Below are 16760 nucleotides of genomic sequence, written 5' to 3' on the forward strand. Positions count from 1 at the left end.
CTGATGCCCTGATGCGGTTGTAGCCTCCACAGCGACCGACACTGTTACAAAGGCTACAGCAATATCAGGACAAAACCATTCCCTTCCACACACAAGCGAGAGCGCAAGAGAGCGAATGGTCCTACTACACGACACATTAATGCACAGCAGTTTTCACACTCAGGCCAAAGTGCGCACACACACACTCAGAAACACGCAGTGTGTGAATCCTACCAATAGGAGTTGCTTATCCCTGGAAGTCACCTGAATCAAAGGGATAAAAGTGATCAGGATAACATATTGTACATTATATGGGCTAGGGCTCTACAATTCTGGTCACTTCCCCAAAATTGCCAGGTCCCGGTTGGACTATTTCAGGAATCAGGAGGGAATATAATATAATATAATATAATATGCAGGACATCTGGGAATCCTCCAACCAGGATTTTTGGTAAACCTGGCCATTTAGGGAAAGCTAACAGAATTTTGCAGCCCTTGGGCTTAATCCTAATTAAAGTACCCTATTTACCAACATAGATGCTGGACCTCACATGCTGTGGTTGTCAAGAGGTTTTGTAGACCCTGACCAACTGACACTCACCAGGGTTACTGGAGCCGTCGTCAATGAACTGAAAGTCGTCGACCGTGTCAGGGGACTGCAAGAAAAGGACACAGAGAGAGTGTGAGTGGATGAAGACCAGGGAACGTGGCCACCTTTTATCCCAGGAACACCTTCACCAAGTTGGGTTAGGGGACTGGCAGTGGGTGGGTCTTGACCCAGGCAGTCACTTTGGCAGCAAGTGGGGGGAGAAGGTAGGTAGGTTCCACCTGCCCACAGCCACCGCAGTCTGGTCAGGCTGATGTTAGGAATCAGGAAGTTAAAAAGGTACGGTTGTGTTAGTCCATCAGTTCCGGGGGTTGTTCCATCACCCAGGTACAGCACAGAGAGCAGCTGTTCACAGGCAAGGAACCATTACAAGACACTGAGCAGAACCACAGTCACCGATGCAGCAGAGAAAGTCACAGCCCACTACACAGGTATCTGGACTAAGCACACACAGTAGCCCATCTTATTGCGAATTTAACACTCATACATGCGTCCCGAGTCTCAACACTTCCACACTCCCTGATTTAAACCTTTAATTCCATCATAGGGAATGTGAAGGTGCACTCTGAGACAAGGGTGGAGAATCAGAACGCAACCATACAGGGTGCACACGTACACCGAGGTCAACACACATTGTTAAAGCCCACCAAATAGCAGCTCAGTGACCGTATTGTAGAGAAGTTCTGCACATTCCAGTGTCCCCCTGAGTTAGTGGGCAGCAAATCAGTGCAGACTATTGGCCTCTTTAGTTCTACTGGATTTCGGTCACGAGGCACATGAAGTCTAGGAAAGCTGGCTTCAAGAACATCAAATGATTAAATGGTGGAACTATTCGAGTACAGAGCCATGTTATTATTTACGAGTTATCCCTCGTGTCATTACTTCTATTTAATATTTTTTTCTCTCATCTCTGCATTGTTGGAAAAGGTCCCGTAAGTCAGCATTTCACTGTTAGTCTACACCTGTTGTTTACGAAGCGGGTGACACATTTAATTTGGTCTTCATTAGTTATGAACAGCATGTTAAATATAGAACGCTAAGGCCAAATTACAACGGGTGCAGTGGAGGAATATTTGGTGGCCTTTCAGTGTGGAAGACTGACTGAAAAAACATTTAATCCACAGATACCATACAAAATAACATTACAGAAGAAGCCATAAACCCCCCCCCCCAACTCAGAAGACTGATAGCAGTACAGACAACTACAAAATACTGGACCAGAACCCACCACAACAACTGAGAAGCAAGTCTCCCTGGCCCCAATGGAACCCCCTGTTTCCCCTGTAGACTCCTCCCCATGCAGGCTGAGATCCAAGCTTAGGGAGACATTCTGTTTGGCCCAGGATGTTCCCATCGCCAATATGCTGGTTAGGTTAAGTGATAGACTGGAAAATTGTATGCACCAGGAGTCAAGAGCATGACGGAAGATACCAAATGGAGGAGGATGTGTCGTCAGGTCTGCCTGGTACTGGGAGACGGAATTAGGAACCAGGACAGACAGAGCTCAGCCTCAGCCATGGACAGAGAGAGGGAGAGCGAGAGTGGCTGAGAAGGAGGGAGAGATGCAGTATCTGTGTAGTGGGGCTAAAATCACTGGTTGGTGAGTGTTGATGTTGCTGGGTGAAAGCTGGTTGGTTAGTTGGGTTGAAAATAAACATAAAGGGATTGGTTGGTGAGTGTCGGATGGTGAGTGGGAGAACAGGATGGGGGAAAGCTTTAAGTGGAGGTGAGAGGTCATCCTGATAGGAAACCCGGGGCCTGATTTAATTACGTGGTCAGTAGCTTACTGGTGTGTTAGTGTATTAGCATGTTTTTTCCAAGATCTATTCATCAACTAAATCAGAGGTAACAACTAGCAAGCCATATGCCTCAAATGGAGCAGGGGAAAAAATCTAATCAGGTGGAGAGCCAAAATGGCGGCCGCTGTATAAGGTCTGATTACTGGAGGACTAGAGGGGAGAAAAAGGGGGGGGGGGTTCCTGGGGCAGAGGCAGCAGGAAAAGCCAAAGGGAGGGCTGGGGCCTGGGAGCTCAGCATGCAGGCAATACCTGGATGTCGTATACGGGTTTGGAAGAAGGAATGGCAGCAAACTGTCGGTAGTCAAACTTCTTTTCCGACAGGGACTAGAAGGACAGCAGAAAGGAATGAGGAAGAGGTCAGGAAAGAGGGAGAGAGTGAAGGAGGGACAGGGAAAGTGAAGGAGAGAGAGGAGGCAGCAGGTGGTGGATGGATGACTCATACTACAGTCCAGTGTGGCTTATGGAGGGAGAGGGATGTGATTGGCTGTGGTGATGATCCTGGCATTTGATTGGCTATAGTGATGATTGTGTAGAATGGTGGAGAAAAATGTCAATGCGCCTTAAAGCCCATTAACAATAACTTTTCTGTCTACAAATAAACACACTTGATGGTGGAACACCTCTCACCGGAACAGCTACTTAAAAAGATAAGGAAGGCAAAAGTTAGACTGTTATTCTCAGTTAAAATGAGCTCTGGCTGTCCAAGCAACAAGACCCTAGATTGAAATAGGTCAGTAGAGACATCTCTACGAACACAAAAAGCAGGAGAAGACTCGATCCTTACCAGTCTGCCTGGCGACGTCACTCCTCTGGGACTGAAATCTGTACAAGACAGAAAAACGAGGTGGGTTAGGACACTATTAATCTGAATCCAGTCGATGATTGAAGCGCCGCGGTATCGAGTGAGAGTCTGTGTCCCAAACGGCACTCTATCCCCTATATAGCGCACCATAAGACTCTTGTCAAAAGCAGGGTGCCATTTGAGATACAGACATTGAGTGAGAGTGAATTAATGTAGGGGCTGAGCTGTGTGACAATACATGAGACAGCCACTGACGTACCTTCCAGAGGGGTAGGGGATGGCGTGGGGGCGGGCGAGGGTGACTCGGACAGCTGGTCTAGTGTGCCACGCTTCTTTCCCTCCCGAGACTTAGCGATGACCATCTGAGCCTTCAGAGCATCCTGCTCCAGAGACTTCATCCTGTTGGAGAGAGAGAGAGAGAGGACACCATCAGATAGAGAGAGGGACAGGAGAGAGGGAGAGAAAGTGAGAGAATGAATGAGAAGAGGGGAGAGAGAAGTGAAAGAGAAAAGAGAGATGAGAGTGAGGGAGAGCGAGAGGATACTAAGGCACGGTGCTCTAATGGAGTGGCGAGGACAATCAGACAACACCAGCTGTTGGGTGCTCCTTGTCCTGGCCTGCTGTGGCTCACTCAACACAGAAATGCTTGTTAATAAGACTACACCAGAAATGCTCGTTAATAAGACTACAGTATCAAGACTAGCATGGCAGACAGCATCCAGGAGAAGGACTACCTAGACAGGCCCCCAGCTCACAGACTGCTGCAGCCACACTGTTAGTACAACAAAAGACGGAATAAAACCAAGAGACGAGCGAGGGAGAGCGAGAGACAGAGAGAAAGAGAGAGAGAGAGACGTAGAACGTAACAAAGTAAGAGACAAAGCTAGCGACTGAGCGAATGGACGCAGCCAGCCAGCCAGGACGTGCAGAAGCAGTGACGTCAAAAGCAGTCGGTGAAAAGCACAGTTAGAGGCACAGTCGTATTGAGTACACTTGCTTGGACCCCTAAAACTCAACAACCCCCCCCCCCCCCCCCCCCCCAAACCATGGCACCCCACAGCAGCACAACCCCCACATGGGTGTGTGGGCCTGGGCCAGTGGGTGAGGTGAGCAGACCTGAGCTGGGAGGCAGCGGAGGAAGCGGCAGCGTTTTGGGGCTGAGGGGGCGGCACGGTGCCCTGAGACGCCCTCACTCGCGACTGGTAGAGCCTCTTAGCCAGGTCCTGCTCATACTGCCTAACATCCTCCTCTAGGCCATAGGGCCTGCTCCCGCAACGAGGAGTGGGGGGAAGAGGGGGAGGAGGACAGGAATACGCACAGAGGGACGGGCGGATAGGGGACACAGAGAGAAGAAAAAAAAGCAGAGATGGGAGATAAAACATTGAAACGAATAGGAGAGAGAGTGTCAGGGGAAAACCAATGAGACCAGTCTAGCAGAGATGGGAGATAAAACATTGAAACGAATAGGAGAGAGAGTGTCAGGGGAAAACCAATGAGACCAGTCTAGCAGAGATGGGAGATAAAACATTAGGAGAAGAGTGTCAGGGGAAAACCAATGAGACCAGGAGAGATGGGAGATAAAACATTGAAACGAATAGGAGAGAGAGTGTCAGGGGAAAACCAATGAGACCAGTCTAGCAGAGATGAAAACAGTGAGAGGGAGGAGATCAGAAGTAGATAGAATCTCTGACAATTCCATGAGGAAAAGATGAGAAGAAACATCTGACAAAAGCAAAGACAGTAGAAACACAGAAAAAGAGCTTGGGAAGGAAAATAGGAATATTGGCCCCTGCTGTTTTCTACTTGGCTCAGTACTTAAATCAATATATTCTATGTCCTTTTTGTTCACACATATTCAAAATGTCCTTTTGTGAGTGTGTGATTGTGTAAGCGTGCGTGTGTGTGTGCGTGTGTGTGTGTACCTTGCTGCCCTCCACATGGCTCTCTTCTCGGCCTCCAGAGCCCGTTTCTCGGCAGGGGACAGGTCCTTGTCTCCGACCGGGGCCAGCTCTGGACTCTGCATCCTCAGCCGCTCCTGTTGCCTCCGCTCTGCCTTGGCCGTCCGGATGGGAGCCCCCGACTCTCCAGGGTACACTGGGATCAGACTGGAGGAGGGGGTGGAACACACAATGTCAAAACACACTGCTCTCACTCACACACACACACACACACACACTTCAGGAGACTCGGTAGTGTCACACAAGTTCAGGAGATGCGTCCCACTGCAGAGACTATGATGCTGATAATCAACACACGCAAGGATATGGCTTAAAACCAGGAAGTGTTAGGTTGTCTTTACCCAGTCATGGAGTTGGGCCGCTGCTGATCCAACCTGAAGCTCTCCTCTAAGGAATTCCTCTGGGAGTCTCCTTTACCATCAACTGACGAAGGCCTATTGGCACAACCATAAATAAAGGAAGATTAATACGCTGAATTTAAAATAAAACTCCACAATATAATCTCCCATTACTCCAAACAAACATCTGAAAATTATAATGAGCAATCAATTCATCTTGATTTAAAGTTAATTTCCTAACAAGAGAATAGGCTGTACCCTGAGCTGCCACAGTAGCTAGGGGGCGTGGCGCTGTAGCTGGGGGGCGTGTTGTAGTGCCTGGGGGGCGTGGCCACAGGCTCCACCTTGTACTCCACCCCGTCCAGCAACACCTTCCCCGTGGCCTTCAACACTCCCATCTGCGTCACCAGGTCGTCCTCCTCCTCCTCATCGTCATCCATCAGGTACTCCCGCGCCCGCTGCTCGAATCTCCTCTCTGGTTTGGTGGTGGTGCAGAATGAGTTACATTAGGATGAGATTCATCAAAGTCTCAGTGTTTCCCACTTACACATTGTTTGCTGTAGCCATGAACAATCACACCTGATTCAACTTATCAACAAGCCCTGGAGTTGAAACAGGTAGATTTATCAGGGGCAACATAAATGTGTGATGTGACTGGTGTTGGGGAAACACTGGTCCATCTGACCAAAATGAGTTAGAGCAACTTTCCCCAAATTCCCAGGTTTTCCAAACCCCCCCGCCTCTAAAAAAATCTAAAATTCCCAGAATCATGAAGGAATAAGCGACTAATTAAGTATCCTCCAATACAGGATTTCTGGACACGTGAAACCCTATAATTATTATATATATTTTTAAATTGTCAATTTAACCTTTATTTTACTAGGCAAGTCAGTTAAGAACAAATTCTTATTTACAATGGCGGCTTAGGACAACTGCCTTGTTCAGGGGCAGAGCGACAGATTTTTACCTTGTCAGCTCGGGGATTCGATCTAGCAACCTTCCGGTTACTGCCCCAATGCTCTACCCACTAGGCTACCTGCCGCCCCTAGAAGTGGGTGAAGGGTATTATTTGGCTGGCTGACAAACCTTCCTCCTCCCTCATCTTCTTCAGGTCATCTGGTCCCACCAGGGACACGCGGCCTTTGGGCTTGCTGTCGGGCGTCTGCTGCTTCATGTCGATCTCAAAGTACTTCTGTCTGTCCCTGAAGGAGCGCTGCTCTGGGCTGTCTCTGCCCCCAGGAGATGGAGTCTGTAGGGGATAGGAGGGTTAGGATGGAGGCAGAGCAACAGTCCTCAAACATCACCCACACCGCCCTCTGGAGTGGCCACGGGGACCAAAGACGACATCATTTAGGGTTTGACGTGCAGAACCAAGTGCTAAATGTGAACACATGCAAGATCCCACAGCAATTATTACCACAGCAATTATTTCCAAACATGCAGATTTGCAATACACCACCATTTTGAACTGAGAATAATCCGTTTTGAAGATGAAGTTTTTACAGTATATTCAGCACAGTATTCATTGATTGTCAAGCAGTAGGTGGGAAAAAGATCAATTAGGCAGTTGAATCACAACCCAACACCACTAGCTACGATTCATTCTGAGAAGGATGATCGATTGACAGGATCCTACCTCTGACACTAAATGTAGCACCGGCACCCCATCTCTATGTAAGGAACAGTGATATAGACACTGCCATCACCACCAAAGCGAAGGGGACCGCAGCTTGATCTGAGCCCGATTACGGGTACGCACGGCGGGCGGGGGGGGGGGGTACCTTTACGACCATGTCCATTGAGGCTCTGGGAGAGGCGTGGCACTGCTGCCAGACTCATATAGTCCCGACGGTCAGAGGAGAGGGAGGGTCGGGGAGAGACTTGGGCTGCCAGACCTCCACCTAGTCCTCCGTCCCCCTCTACCTCATCCTCAAACACCTCATTGTTCAGCTCGGGCTGAAAGAGCCACAGAAGTCGTCACGTGACCGGAGTGTCAGCCCAACGGGACATAACTAACCGCCAATGTCACTTTAATACAGGTTTTTATCTGCACTTCTTGGAACACATTCCGACCTGTGTTGCCATTCGAACTCAATCGACATCACAAAAACACACTGGTCATTAACGCTGTACCTACAACATGTATTGTAATTTGGTACCAAGGCTCACCTCTAGAGAAGGAGAAGGCAGGTTGGAGTGGATGTTGTTCCTCTGGCCATACAGGTCCTGTTGGTGGACACAGAAGAGAGTGTGTAAGAGGGAAGCAGCCATTGGAACGCAGTCATCACACAGTGAAGAGGCACAAACGTAGAAATAGAATCATAGATTCTATTTCTATGGACACAAAGCAGACAAGGTGATGAGGATGGTTGAGATGGGATTCAAAATGGATGGGGCTTCTCAGCACAGGAGCTACAGGTGGCTGATGACGGAAAGATTGTTTTCAGAGGGTGAATTGTGAACAGCAGCACCGGGACGACAGAGCTGCCGCTGTGTACATTTCAACACAGTACGGACCACAGTTACAGGCCCAAACTGGGGGTGGGGGACACACACAACCAAACGGTGAAGACGATCACCACAGCATGCTTGTTGGGACCCAGGGGGTGCATGGGTGGGGCAACCTGCCTACCTGCAGTGGCGGTTCCAGCATGGCCAGCGAGTGAGGCACGGCGGCAAACGCCTTGTATGCCTGCTTGGGGTTCAGGGAGAACTCATCGATTGTGTCAGGGGAGGGGGCACGAGGCTGCAGCTGGGGGGGGGGGGGTCAGGAGGCAAGAGAGGGAGGTCCATGAAGTGGGAGGAGCCATAGGGAAGGAGGAGAAGACAGAACAAGACAAGGAGAGGGACTATGAGATAAAACAGCCAAGCTGAAGAAGAAAGTGGAAGAACAGGTAGGTGGGAGACAGACCATGACATGAGGGGGATGTTTCGAGACAGACAGTAGGGCTGGGCGGATGAGGATGTGCCTGCCTTGTTGAAGCTATGGCACTCAGGTAATATGCACAACTCGGCAGCGATATTAACCTTATACACAGGAAACTGGGAGATGGTTGAGATTCAACCCATAGCTGACTAAAAGCTGAGGGTTGATGCCGTGGGGTAAGCTCAATCACCACATGGATTGAAACAAACATTCCAGAACTCCCCTGTGTGCAATTGGTTGGCTCTGGCTACAGTCGCAGCGAGTTATGCTGAGAATGCAGGTCCACTTTCACAGAGCTCGTCTTCAACAACAGCGCTATTACTGTGAGTTCCTGTGTGCGAATGAATGCAGGGACAGGGACCCAGTTCAAACTCTTTGGTAAGTAGCTTCCGAAATGGTATGAAATCATGTTGACATTTTTTTGGGCAATTAGCATTCGTGACACTGCCGTGAGTCAGTGAGGCACCGGTTTTTGAGACGGCAGAACAGGGGTGTGGGGGGGTCTCACCCTCACCCCCTACGTGGTGGTGAGGGGTCTTACAGAGGTCTGGGAGTTGATGGGGGAGGGGCCATGCTGGAAGGGGTTGGGACTGCTGTGCCCGTCTCTGCTGTGCCCGTCCGGAGTGCCTGGCGAGGTGCTTGGTCGCCCGCCACCACGAGAGAGTGGCTGGATGGAACCCGGCCTCGTCTGGAAGGGAAAACCACAACAAAAATGTTAACAACTTCAATATAGCGAAAGGACTAGAAATGCTTACTGTCAATGAAAGTCAATGAGAGCACAGATCTTGCCCCCCCCCCATACGTGCTAGATCGAAGGTCAATACCTCATAGGGACTCAATGGCGAGTTATTCTTGGTAGGCAGTGGAGTGGGGGGGAAATGAATGCTTGCCTGAAAGAAAACACAGCAGAATGCATGGAGCCGACACGATGGCTTACATGACAAGTCACACACCCCGATGCTAGCATTTCAACATAGGATGAAGTTGCCCTTAGATGCTGATCGTGGTCGTTTGATCGTTTGCCATTTTGTCCACTAATGGTTCAGGTTAGGATTGGGGAAGGGGAAACTGATCCTAGATCTTTACCGAGAGGATATTTCACCCTGGCGCTTTCAAGATGCAGGCATGGCGAAGAACATGGTTCTCACACAAACATGCATGCAGAATGGAAGCGCTTTCGCCACTACTACCCTGACGATGTAAAATTAACTCTAGCTCTGAATTCTGGAACACATCTGTTCTGAAACTGAACAACCTGCAGTAGCTCAGAACACATTCCAATACTTGGTAAACATATTTCAACATCGTTTTCACTGCAAAGCTCAGGGTTCCTTACACATTCCAGCCAAGCTAGAATGAAAAAGGCACAGGTTTCAGGTAGGGTCCTGAACAGGGAGAGAATCTGAGTCTCTAAAAACAGAGTGCGCATCCCAAACTGCACCAGTGCGCATCCCAAACTGCACCCTATTCCCTATGGGCCCTAGTAAAAAGCAGTGCACTATCAAAAAAAGGCAATAGGGCACCATTTGGGGTTTCAACCAGTCGAATACTGCATGAAGCAGAGAAAGCATCAGTAATACGTGGCTATGGCAAGCTCAGCAGTCACACATGTAGTATAGCTCTGCTGTAGTACAGCTCATTAAAAACAGCTGACACAATGGCAAAAGGATCAGACTCTACTGGTGGTAGTCTATGGAAGCGGAGCGGACAAAGCCAGGCCAGAGCAGACCACTTACGAAGCGGGTCTCCCTGCCTGCACACAGGGAACTGGTGGAGGAATGAGCACTGGGCTAGGGAGGGAAGGAGGGAGGAAGAGGGTGAACCAGCAGGTAGGGTACCACAATGCTATCTACCCTGTTCTCTGAAGTGACTTATGGGAAAACATAAATAGGTGCTATGAAAGCAGAGGTGTCAATGAGCGGATTTGTTGAGGGTGGGGTGGACTTACCGGTTGCGTGCTAGGTGAGTAGGGGGCATCTCTAATGGGACTGTCTGTCCTGGGGTGCTCAGTGGAGGGTGCCTAGACACCACACAGCGAGAGACAGAGAGAGATTTAGCAGCTGTCCCAGCTTTTACCCATTTTACTTTCCTGCCACCAGATTGTTGCAACCCTATTGGTGCAGCAAATACTAGCAGACATGTCCTTGAGCACATACACTTCTCATATCGGTCAACAAGTAGCTACCGCTGGGCACCATGCACTTTAGCATGTGTCTCTACTGTACCATGGTTACTGTTCCTTTCAAACTCATACTTGAGATGTTTAGGATTGAGGCTCGAGTTCCTCCTCGCAGCTGTTGAGTGGACATTCCTACCAGTCCAGGACTTCTAGTGGGAACGTTGTCACTGCAGAGACCCTGCTGCGCTCTGCACTCCCACACTCATTCATAGCAGGACATTTCTCCATCTCAATTCCAACAGTCACATGCTCAATTGCTCATGGTTATTTTCAATGGGTTAGTGAAGGAGACATCCATCAAAACAGGTGACTTTACACATCTCGGTCGTTCAAGTCATCTTGGATGGTTGGTGATTAGCAATGAGGTCATACAATAGCGCGCGTGTATCCTTGACTACAGGGAGAAACGCCATGAAAATAAGTCGGATCAGTTTATTACCCTAATGGTTAAGTTACAATGGAAAACTCAAAAACACTTCTCTCAAACTCTTATCTGAAACATTTCTATTGGTGCGCAGAGACAAAGGGAAGAGCTACTCCTACACTGTGCCACACACCATGCTGGCTAGAACCCACACACGCAGGCAGGCCGGCCGCTTGCCTTGCTGAACAACCAGGGCTGCAACTTGCCGCCGCTCCCGTAGCCCATGGGAGGCCCTGATAGGATACACTCCGAGGGGGGGCGGCCCTTTCCCTTGCGATTGGCCACCAGGAAGGGGTTCTCGCTGAAGTTAATTGGCTGGGAGTCCACCAGAATCTCCTCCTCTTCATCTTCACCGGTAGGCGGGGCTTCCTGTCTAGCTGCTTCTTGATTGAAGGAGGTGATGGCGGGACTGGGAGAGTGCTGGGACATGTAGAGGTGCTCGGCCTCTGTGATCATAGTGGGGCAGGACTGAGGCAGAGCATGGGGGTCCACGTGGTAGAGGGAGGTGGAGGGCTGCACCAGGCCAAAGCCCAGGGGCTCTAAGGGGGCAGAACATTGGGTCTGCAGGGGGGCCTCCATGAAGGCAGTCACACAGACAGAGGGAGTGAACTGAGGAGGAGCCAGGGAGAGAGAGAGAGAGAGAGAGAGAGAGAGAGAGCGAGAGGGATAAAGGCATAGGAAAATAGAAATCAGAACAGAGAAGGATACAGATAAAACACAGAAAGGGGGAGGGAAAGAGGGAACTGAGGAAGAGAAAGAGACCAATAAATAAAGACGTGAGGGAAATACAGAGAAGGTGGAAATACAGAACAGAAGGTAAAGTCCAAGCTAGATAAGAGATGGAGACTGATCTCCACATGTTAAGAAATGAGATAAAGACTGGAGGAAAAGGAGGTGGAGACAGATGGGATAACAGATATGGGGAGCAGTGTTGTGTAAAATGCTAAAATAGACACGCAGCTAATCTCAGAGTTCGACCCACTTGACACTCTGGCAGGCCAGATAGAGCCAAACACAAAACCCATGTGTGACCAGCACATAGTGCTACCGCCATCCTCAGAAAACAGGCCTTACGACACATCCACAGCCTAGTCAGCGTCCAAACTACAGCTGCAAAATTTCAGTAACTTTGCCAAAAGTCCCCAGGTATTCCGGAAAACCCGGATTTCCTGCTTATTCCCTTCTGATTTTGGGAATTTTCCAAACGGAATATCTGGAATAATGTTCAGCCCTACACACATCTCAAATGCCTACCATCCAGGTCGTGCGCAAAACATCTCTAATGCAGAAGGGCTTTCAGTGTATAAGGGAGGAGCACAGCCCATGTGACAGTTAATTTCATCTGGGGAGAAGGAGGAGTTTCTTGATTCCCGTTATACCAGAAGATAAAGGGTTATCTAGCCTTCTAGTTACGCTCACATTAACACTGGAGCAGCCTTCCCTGCCACCGTCTTCAATAAACCAAAACGCCATCCGTACAGTTGGACAGAATACACATAGGCTCCAGTTTACTCCTTACATTATGAATCAGGCCTCAATACACTCCACATACAGGACAACAGAGCTCATTACAGAAGCAGACCACGATGCCGGGTTTCATGAGTAACTAGATACAAAACCGCACACAACTGTGGATTAAGGTCCTTTGAGTAAACAAATCTTCTTTAACCAGAACGTGGCGTCACAGAGTGTGTTCCACAGCCAACACAGGTTTCGATCAACTCAAAATGTAATGTGCAAAATATGCCATATGGCTTAAAGTCGGGCGAGGCTTAGTTACTTCAGAACGAGATAGTCACGTGCATTCCACGACAATGGCCTTGACATGTCGTGACAATCCAAATGGCGTCACTAAGAATACACGCAGTCTTGAATTGTGACACATTGTCTTGGCGGACATGCCGGTAAAAATGCCGCCTATAGTATTGGAGGTCAGTGGGGTCACCCGCTGGGGTGGAATGTGAACACGTACCCTTTTGGCGCAGGCTCAGAAGACAGCTGGGGGGGGGGGGGAGACACCAACATGCCAACTAACGTTACCCTGCCGCCCTGGGAAAGGCTGGAGCCAAGTAAGGTTAATTACGAGACAATCCTGTTTACCGCATCATTTTAATGCCACGAAGCACTAATAATCTTCTGAAGAACAGCTGCAGAACACACACATATGTATATATTTTTAGCGTTCGCAGAAAAGCCCCATGGCTTAGTAAAATATGGCATAAAGAGAAGATAAATATCTAACTCAAATAGCTCGAAATACAATAACCACATCCCTACAATAAACTAAGCAAGGGGGGAAAAAAAGAGAGCAATTTTGTCAAACTATAGCCTTGCCTATTCATTTATCTATGCAGACTCTAAAACAGTGACCGGCCTGAGACGGCCAAAGTCAGCACCTTGTCAGCTCATAAATCCTTAAGTCATTCACATCGTTAGCAAAATGGCTGCCGTTCACACATGGAGCTGGAACACAGAACTGACGGAAAGACGGTACAGAGAGCATCTCAATGTACGAAGGAATAGACCAAGGAAGGAAACGCATGAGAAAGACAGGATGACAAAGAGAGAAAGACACAAAGTAGAGCACAGTCGACCCGCAGTCTGTCTGGCACTGTCCCTATACTCACTGTGGGCTGGAGGGACCAGGGGTGTCGGAGCTTCACTCAGACCAAACTCTTCCAGGGACACTGACTGAATGACCGAGAACCCACGTTGGGACACTCTCCCTCCCTCTTTTGTCCGCACCCCTCCGACTCCAATCTCAGCCAGGTTTAAAATAACCCCGAGCAGAGTCTGGGTGGTGTTGGGGGCAGCTGTCCCCCTCCCCCAAATCAACCCAGAGACTCCAGTGCTTTTTACTGTACCAGCTACCAACCATTTTGGCAGCATAATTTCCCTCCATCCCAGCAGATGATGTACATTCCTGTGCAGCCTTTAGTTTTTCTTTGTGTACTCGCTCTTCCATTCGCCTCTGGCTTTTTCTTCTTCTTTAGGCGATGTCTTTATGCCAAGGTGGACGCACCATTAGCACAACCTGCAGTGCAACGGTCTCCATTAACAATACAAATGGATCCCGTTTTGGGATGCAGTTCCTCATCATCACGCCACAGAATTCAACAGAATGGTTAGGTTGCATTGTAGACGCTGTCGATTCTTTGGGCCTGGCGTACGCTAGACAGGACGCCCAAGACGTTGGCGAGAAACGCAGGAGTCAAAGTTGTGAACATGGAGAGGTGGGGGGGGGGGGCAGTTTCAACATTCTCCCCCTGGCCTCCAGAGGCACCTGCTTGGCCTCTGGTCACAGAGTTTCCTGGGAAGATAAACAGGGCAGATTCCACAGGGAGGTCTATTCTGGTCGCAATGGGGCCATTTCCAAGATAGTCAGCAAACAAGTCCAGGCATTTCAACCCAGGCATTTCACAGCCTTAGTCAGGAATCACAGGCTATATAAGAGTTACCTCGTCATTTCCCCGTAATCAACAAAATGGGGGTTGCGTTACCTTTCAAGTAAAATCCTTAAATTGTTAACTTCAACTTACCCTGTTGACCTTCTGCAGAGTGGTGGTGGGCAGTGCAGCCAGCGTCCGGTAGTCCAGATTCAGAGGTCCAGTGCCCAGGTTCTGAGGAAACAGGAGGTTGAGTGTCAGACTTACTAGGGGGGGGGGGGGGGACGACGACGACCAACACTTCCTGTCACACTACTCTCATGTGTCACTCAGTAACTGACCAAAGCTACTTCGTCATTACATAAATATGTATTGAAGCAAACGTTTCCAGAACATTCCAATCCGAATATTATAGTAAATTCTTCCGGACTGGAGATGTCCCCTCTCTGGTAGGGAGATGGTTGGTTGAACTGAGGACTCTGAGGCCCAGGGGATATCAGTCTCACCTCGGTCTCCTCTTCTAGCAGGCGAGTAGCCTCCTCACGCTCCAAGCGCATACGCTCCTTCATCGAGAAAAGGGGGGAGGTGTAGAGGAGGAGGACACCCAGCCACACACACACACACACACACACGTGTAATTATAGAGAATGAGGGTGAAATGAGTGAAGGTGGGATGAGTGGAGATGGTGTACGGACGACGACCCAGACACATTGTGGGGGTAAGGAGAAAGGGAGTGGGGGTAAGAAAGAAGATAAAAGGAGAGAAAGGATAGAACCCACACACATTAGAAAAGTGCTCCGTTTATTTGCCACAGTAGCAGAAAAAGCATGCGAGGGGGGACTTGGCTACGTAGTCTCACTCACCACCTCTTCTCTCTCCCACTGGGACGTCTCTCGCGCCATCTCCACCTCCTAGGAAATACATTTTTAGGTCAAACTGTTTCATATTAACGGGCATCCAATCTGTTATGCGTTTGAGGAAACATACGCTCCCTATTTTGTTAATCACTTTGCACTGGCACCTCGTGTTATTCTCTGGAGCGTGGATTTAAATGTAGTATATTTTTGCATCTCTGCCTCCTTGGTTTTACCTGGTCATGGCTTGTGCACCGACCACCATCCATTGTAGCCTGAGAGCAGAACCTCACACCTGCTTTCTGCGTCATATTATTCTCACCTTCTGTAGGATGTCCATCTCCTCGGGACTCAGGTCTCGGTCTATAGAGGAGATGCTCTCCATGCTGTTCTTACGCACGATGCCCGCTGCAAACGGGTTGGCAATGATGCCCGGCGACGCCTGTGAAGACGCACAATAAACACAGCGTCCATTTTGAATCCGACTCTGCAACCAAGGGTCATTAACAACCCGGAATGGAGGTCAGTTTCCCTTACCTCTATGGCGGCAGCGTTGCCTGGGTCGAAGCCGTCACACACCAGCATGAACAGGGTGTCTCCCACGGCGCGGAGCACGCGCACGGCCTCCGTGTGGGTCATGCCCAGCAGGCTGTGGTTGCTCACCTCCAGGATCCGCATGCCCACCAGCAGACGGCCGTCTCTGGCCGCTGCACCACTGGAGCTCACCTACAGCGGGCAATGCAGGGGTGGGGGGGTTGGGAAAACCATCTATATTGGGGTAGTGGTTGACCCGGTGAGAAAGACAAGACGTAATGCCTAAAGGTACCTTGGATATGAAGATGCCCTCATCGGTGGCGTCGAAAGGGTTGCCAGCGTGGCCTTTGGCACCGCCACGTATGCTGATGCCCAGCTTCTCTCCAGTCTGCTTCTGGATCACTATCTCCTGTATAGGGACACAGAGATCAGGATATGGGACTGTGTGTGTGTGTGTGTGTGTGGAGAAAGGGACAGAAGTGTGTGTGTGTGTGTGTGTGTGTGTGCGCGCGTAGGCCTATTTCCGTGTACATGTGCGTTTACGAGACGTCACCTGCATCCCCGGCGGTGAGGGGTCCCTGCGCACCAGCATGCGGATCTCCTGTTTGTTAGAGAGCAGGGCTTTAACAGCCTCCTGGTGGGTGGCATGGCGCAGGTCGATGGTGTTCACCTCCAGTATCCTGTCCCCGACCCGCAGCCCACTCTGACACGCCAAGCCATGTGGGATCACCTAGCACAGGCAGACAGAGGGTGAGATACACAAACCAGGAAACATGGGAGCAGGGAAAATATATGAGAGAAGAGCGAGCGAGCCACCTTCGAGATGAAGACACCAGGCTCGCTGACGCCGAACGGATGACTGGCATGGTCGCTGCCACCCACGATGCTCAGTCCCAGAGGGCCGCCCGCCTTCACCAACATCACTTCCTGTCAGAAGACGAAGTGAAGCGACTAACGTAAACAGTGTTGTCTA

General features: G+C 49.7%; 1 protein-coding gene across 17 annotated transcripts in view; it reads right to left on the minus strand.

Moving 5' to 3' along the window:
- Positions 1–16760, minus strand: part of scrib (scribble planar cell polarity protein) — a 105281-nt gene that overhangs the window by 2996 nt on the left and 85525 nt on the right. For 3 of the 17 annotated variants that reach the window (XM_046356059.1, XM_046356062.1, XM_046356068.1), the window contains 24 exons: positions 16604–16714; positions 16341–16517; positions 16080–16196; positions 15791–15979; positions 15576–15695; positions 15263–15310; positions 14905–14961; positions 14552–14632; positions 11190–11621; positions 10358–10429; positions 10146–10199; positions 9234–9299; positions 8951–9097; positions 8116–8235; positions 7653–7709; positions 6570–6732; positions 5742–5958; positions 5487–5579; positions 5110–5292; positions 4304–4450; positions 3447–3586; positions 3170–3207; positions 2635–2709; positions 581–635 (listed from right to left, as the gene is read on the minus strand). In XM_046356059.1, coding sequence (XP_046212015.1) covers positions 581–635; positions 2635–2709; positions 3170–3207; positions 3447–3586; positions 4304–4450; positions 5110–5292; positions 5487–5579; positions 5742–5958; positions 6570–6732; positions 7653–7709; positions 8116–8235; positions 8951–9097; positions 9234–9299; positions 10146–10199; positions 10358–10429; positions 11190–11621; positions 14552–14632; positions 14905–14961; positions 15263–15310; positions 15576–15695; positions 15791–15979; positions 16080–16196; positions 16341–16517; positions 16604–16714 — 2959 coding nt within the window. Of the gene's footprint in view, positions 1–213; positions 244–580; positions 636–2634; positions 2710–3169; positions 3208–3446; positions 3587–4303; positions 4451–5109; positions 5293–5486; positions 5580–5741; positions 5959–6569; positions 6733–7264; positions 7440–7652; positions 7710–8115; positions 8236–8950; positions 9098–9233; positions 9300–10145; positions 10200–10357; positions 10430–11189; positions 11622–14551; positions 14633–14904; positions 14962–15262; positions 15311–15575; positions 15696–15790; positions 15980–16079; positions 16197–16340; positions 16518–16603; positions 16715–16760 lie in introns of those variants that run through there. The other 14 variants (XM_046356064.1, XM_046356067.1, XM_046356065.1 and 11 more) reach the window with 14 other exon arrangements.

This window comes from Oncorhynchus gorbuscha, linkage group LG07 (assembly GCF_021184085.1).
Source record: "Oncorhynchus gorbuscha isolate QuinsamMale2020 ecotype Even-year linkage group LG07, OgorEven_v1.0, whole genome shotgun sequence".
Taxonomy (NCBI): domain Eukaryota; kingdom Metazoa; phylum Chordata; class Actinopteri; order Salmoniformes; family Salmonidae; genus Oncorhynchus; species Oncorhynchus gorbuscha.